At 49.7% G+C, this 4,128-nt stretch overlaps 1 protein-coding gene across 2 annotated transcripts in view; it reads left to right on the forward strand.

Moving 5' to 3' along the window:
* The first annotated feature begins 146 nt into the window (after window positions 1-146).
* Window positions 147-4,128, forward strand: part of Ahsa2p — an 11,183-nt gene continuing 7,201 nt past the window's right edge. The window contains exons 1-2 of one of the 2 annotated variants that reach the window (XM_008844482.3): window positions 147-371; window positions 1,343-1,533. In XM_008844482.3, the coding sequence (XP_008842704.1) occupies window positions 292-371; window positions 1,343-1,533 (271 nt within the window). In that variant the 5' untranslated portion in view covers window positions 147-291. The remainder of the gene's footprint in view (window positions 372-1,342; window positions 1,534-4,128) is intronic. The other variant, XM_008844483.3, reaches the window with a different exon arrangement.

Consider the following 4,128-nt stretch of genomic DNA (forward strand, 5'->3'; position numbering starts at 1 on the left):
GTTTCAGGGGGCGGACCTAGGGGCGGGGCGTCCACGGCCTGAGCGTAGGGTGAACTGAGCTGATGGCGGGGCGGCGAAGCGGGGTCCCGGAGAGGCGGGGCATGAGGGGCGGATTCAGGGGCGGAGTGCAGTCGCGAGCAGGGCGGGGCAGGGGCGGTGATTTCTGGCACTTTCTGGGCGCTGCGATCTCGCCAATTCTAGGCCCGCAGGCCGGAAACGCCCGAGCGGATCCGCAGCCCCAGTGGCAGGCTCTTGTAAGGGCGGAGGTCGCGCCGCCTGCCGCCCGCCGCCATGGCCAAGTGGGGCCAGGGGGACCCGCGCTGGATCGTGGAGGAGCGGGAGGACGGGACCAACGTGAACAACTGGCACTGGTGCGGCGGGCGGGCGCGGCGGTGGGCCCCGGGGCGCGGCTCTCTGGGCCGCGCGGCCGCTCGTCCCTAGCGGGGTGGGTCCTCGGGGGCCGGACTCGCGCTCCGCCCGTGGACGCCGCAGCTCGGCTGCCTTTGGTCCTCGGGCCTACCGAGCCGAGGCGGGAGAGTGTTAACTGTCCTGGCTTTCCAGCTTCAGGCTCGGCCCTGAAAGTTGACTTGTGACATGCCCATTCCGCCTGACAGCCTGTACCTCGGTCTCTCCTCTCCCGCTAGACCCTCATGCTCTGGAGGGGGTGTGTGCGGAGCGGGTTGTGTCTTAGTGTGCATTTGAAAGCACAGGGACTTAGTCCTCACTTTATCCGTTTGAACTAGTTACTCGTCTTTTTATGTCTTTGGAACATGGGATGATGTCTTCTTCCGTCTCTTCCCGAGGCTCAGCAAAGGATGCTCTCTGACCCCCAGGGCTGGGACACCTCAAGGCCATGAGTGGGGGCTGGGGAAAGCTGATGCAGCTCCCAGCCGGCAGCCTATAAGATGACTTTGCTGTCCTGAAGGAGTGAGCCCCGTGGACAGAACACTGACTTCTCAGCTACTTTCTGTCCCCTCAAATGGGAATATTAAAATTGCATGAAATAATTCAAATATGTAAATACTTGATAATTGGCATTGTGATTCGGGTTAAATTATTGCCACCTTTACATATGTCCTCAGCTTAGTCCATCCGTTTCCAATGGGTGAGATTGCTAGCCCCTTCTTCCTGAGGTCAGTGTTTTTAAGATTATTACATGATGTCTTAAGAAACTGAGCATTGAGCGTAGAAGATAGCTGGTAGAAAGCTAGTGGGAGCACATTTGCAAGTTGGAGGCTGCTGGAGAGGACCAGGGCTTATCTGTGCTGGGTCAGGATGACCTGCCTGGGCAGATGGAAACCTGCTGGGTTACTCATCCCTGTGTCTTTCTGTTCCCTGGCAGGACAGAGCGGGATGCTACCATTTGGTCTAAGGGGAAACTCCAAGAGCTTCTGGTTGGCATTGCCATGGAGAATGAGGTTGGCCGCTGTGAGATCACCGAGTTGAAGCAGGTGGAAGGCGAGGCTTCTTGTAGCAGCCGCAAAGGAAAGCTTATTTTCTTCTATGAGTGGAACATCAAGCTGGCCTGGAAAGGTAACAGGGGTTCTGGTAAAGGACAAGTTGGGGCAACCTTGGGTAGAGCCTTTCCATTCAGTTGGCATTAGTGGTTCTGGAAGCTGGAACTGTGCTCTCTCCCAACACTCTAGCTACTTAGAGCTCAGTACTCTCTCAGTTGGACCTTTGTTTTTTTGTTTTTTTTTTTTTTGCCTGCATCTATGACTTAGAGTCTCAGGGACCTGCTTCCTGGAGCATTCTTCCCTACAGCTGCCTGTTTGCTTAGATTATTTGTGTGTGTGTGTGTGTGTGTGTGTGTGTGTGTGTGTGTGTAAGACAGATGACAACTTGTGGGAGTTGGTTCTCTCCTTCCACCATGTGGCTTGGTGGCAAGCACCTTTACCCACTTTTTAAAAGACCTGACCTTCTCTCAGGTCTTTTAAAAAGTTAAAAGAAAGTATTATGTATGTGCACGTTGGTATGTGTGTTGAGGTGCATATGTAAGTTCAGAGGACAATTTTGTGGAGTTGGTCCTTTTCTTACCTTTACGGGGGTTCCAGGAATCAAACTCAGGTCACTGCTCAGCTTGTGCAGCAAGCTCCTTTACCCACTAAGCCATCTTGCTAGCACTCTCTTTAACTTGAACCCCCTCCCTATATCATGTAACTAATTAGAGATTTGACCCATGCACCATCTCCCTTTCCTGTGCGATTTTTTTTCCCCTAAGCAATGATACTTGGTATACTGTATATAGTTTTCTAAAGATTTGATTAGCATCCTCATTGATCAGAGTGGATAAAAAAATAGCATTATTGAAATCTAATTCATATACCTGATAATTCACCCATTTAATGTGTATACCTCAGTGATTTTTTTGTATGTTCATGATTGTGTAACTGTTGCTACGATCAGTTGTAGAAGATTTCATTACCTTAGAAAGAAGCCTGTAGCATGCAGTCACTGCCTGTCTCCCACTTCCCTGAATCCCTGATACACATCTTTTTGTCTCTATTAATTTGCCTTTGGATATTTCATATAGATAGAATCCTATCATATGTGAAGTTTTCTGTCTGCTTCCATTGCATGTTTTCAGAGTTCACCCATGTATCGTATTTATGCCTTTTCATGTCTGATTAGTATTCTGTTGTGTGGATATATACCACATTTTATTCACCCATTAGTTGAAGGGCATTTCTACTTGTAGCTTTTGGGACATTTGCTAAGTTCTCTTGTGGTATCTAGTGTCTGAATGGGTAGACAGTATATGCTCAATGTTTGTTGGCATCACCAAGGATGCAGAGACACAGGGAAAGGGGGAGGAGAGAGAACTGACTATGGAGGATTGTGTTGTTAAAAACTGGGTCTCAACCAGTCCTCTTCTGGAGAGTTTGTTAGAACCTACTAAGCAATCCTTGGCCATTGCTCTCCAGGGCAGGAGCCAGGGTAGCATTCAGACATTCAAAGCAGTCCTACAAAGTTGTCTGCAAGTTTTAGCCAGCCTGGACTACATAGCAAATTCAAGGCCAGCCTGAACTACAGAAGAAAAAAAGACAAAAAAAAAAAAAAAAAAAAAAAAAGGGCTCAGGATATACCTCAGAGTTAGAATACTTAGCTAGAATGCAAAAGGCCTATGGTTAGTTCCTTAGTAACACACATACACATATGCACAGTGCAGTCCCACTCCTAACCAGGAACAGGATGTCCCTCACCCCCACCCCCTCCCCCTGCTGGGAATTACTCTCAGTTCTCTAGTGGCTGCTGCTGGCTAGGTTGCAGCAGGACTAGCAGGACAGCCCTCTAGGCTTCTGAGGAACCTCATGGCCTATATCTCTTCATTGGCCCAAACCACTCCTTTCCAAGATAAGAAAGCCTGCCGTTCTGGAATGAAGAAAGAGATCCCCAGATCCAGGAGGTGAAACAATCCTTTTGGGGAACACAGAGCCCTCTGAAGTGGCTATGATGGTCAGTTAGTATTCCCATTGTCTATGAGTTGGCCAAGACTTTGACCCCTATCAGACACAGGCAGTTTCTCAGGGATGAAGAAATCAGGGCCTGCATAAAACCATGGAACGTGTGGCTGCCCAGGACAAGGCCAAGAAGTAAAGGCAAACAAGCAGGACACTGTCCCAAGGAGCCCCATTCTGCCCTCACCCATCCTTGATACCTCCCTTCATGTCCTTCATATGTGTAGGCATTTCAAGTTGTGGCAGGCTGGGGTCTGCTGGCTGCCATTTGCATTGTAGCATTTTTGACACCTGTATCTACTCTCTTTAGGGAATTTAGTCAGAATAGCACCTCTGGGGCCTGGGCTTTCAGTCCAAGGCAAGAAAGGGCCCCTTTTATCCCTCAGGGGTTTTGCTAGTGCTTGAGGAGTGTATAGGAGAGGACTAGAGCAAGATTCCCAAGTTGGAGCTTCTGTGTGTCAGGAGCTGATTCTACATTCTGTAGTCAGGTCCCTGTCTGAAGGCTCCAAATGGAAGATGTAGCCAGCATTGTGGTTTAAATCCCAAATCCCAAGCTACGCCTTTAGTCCCAGCACTTGGGAGGCAGAGGCAGGAGGATCTCTGTGAGTTCAAGGCCAGCCTGGTCTACATAATGAGTTCCAGGCCAGCTGGGGCTACAGGGAGACTTTGT

Source organism: Nannospalax galili, unplaced genomic scaffold, assembly GCF_000622305.1.
Source record: "Nannospalax galili isolate Female #2095 unplaced genomic scaffold, S.galili_v1.0 scaffold682, whole genome shotgun sequence".
Taxonomy (NCBI): Eukaryota; Metazoa; Chordata; class Mammalia; order Rodentia; family Spalacidae; genus Nannospalax; species Nannospalax galili.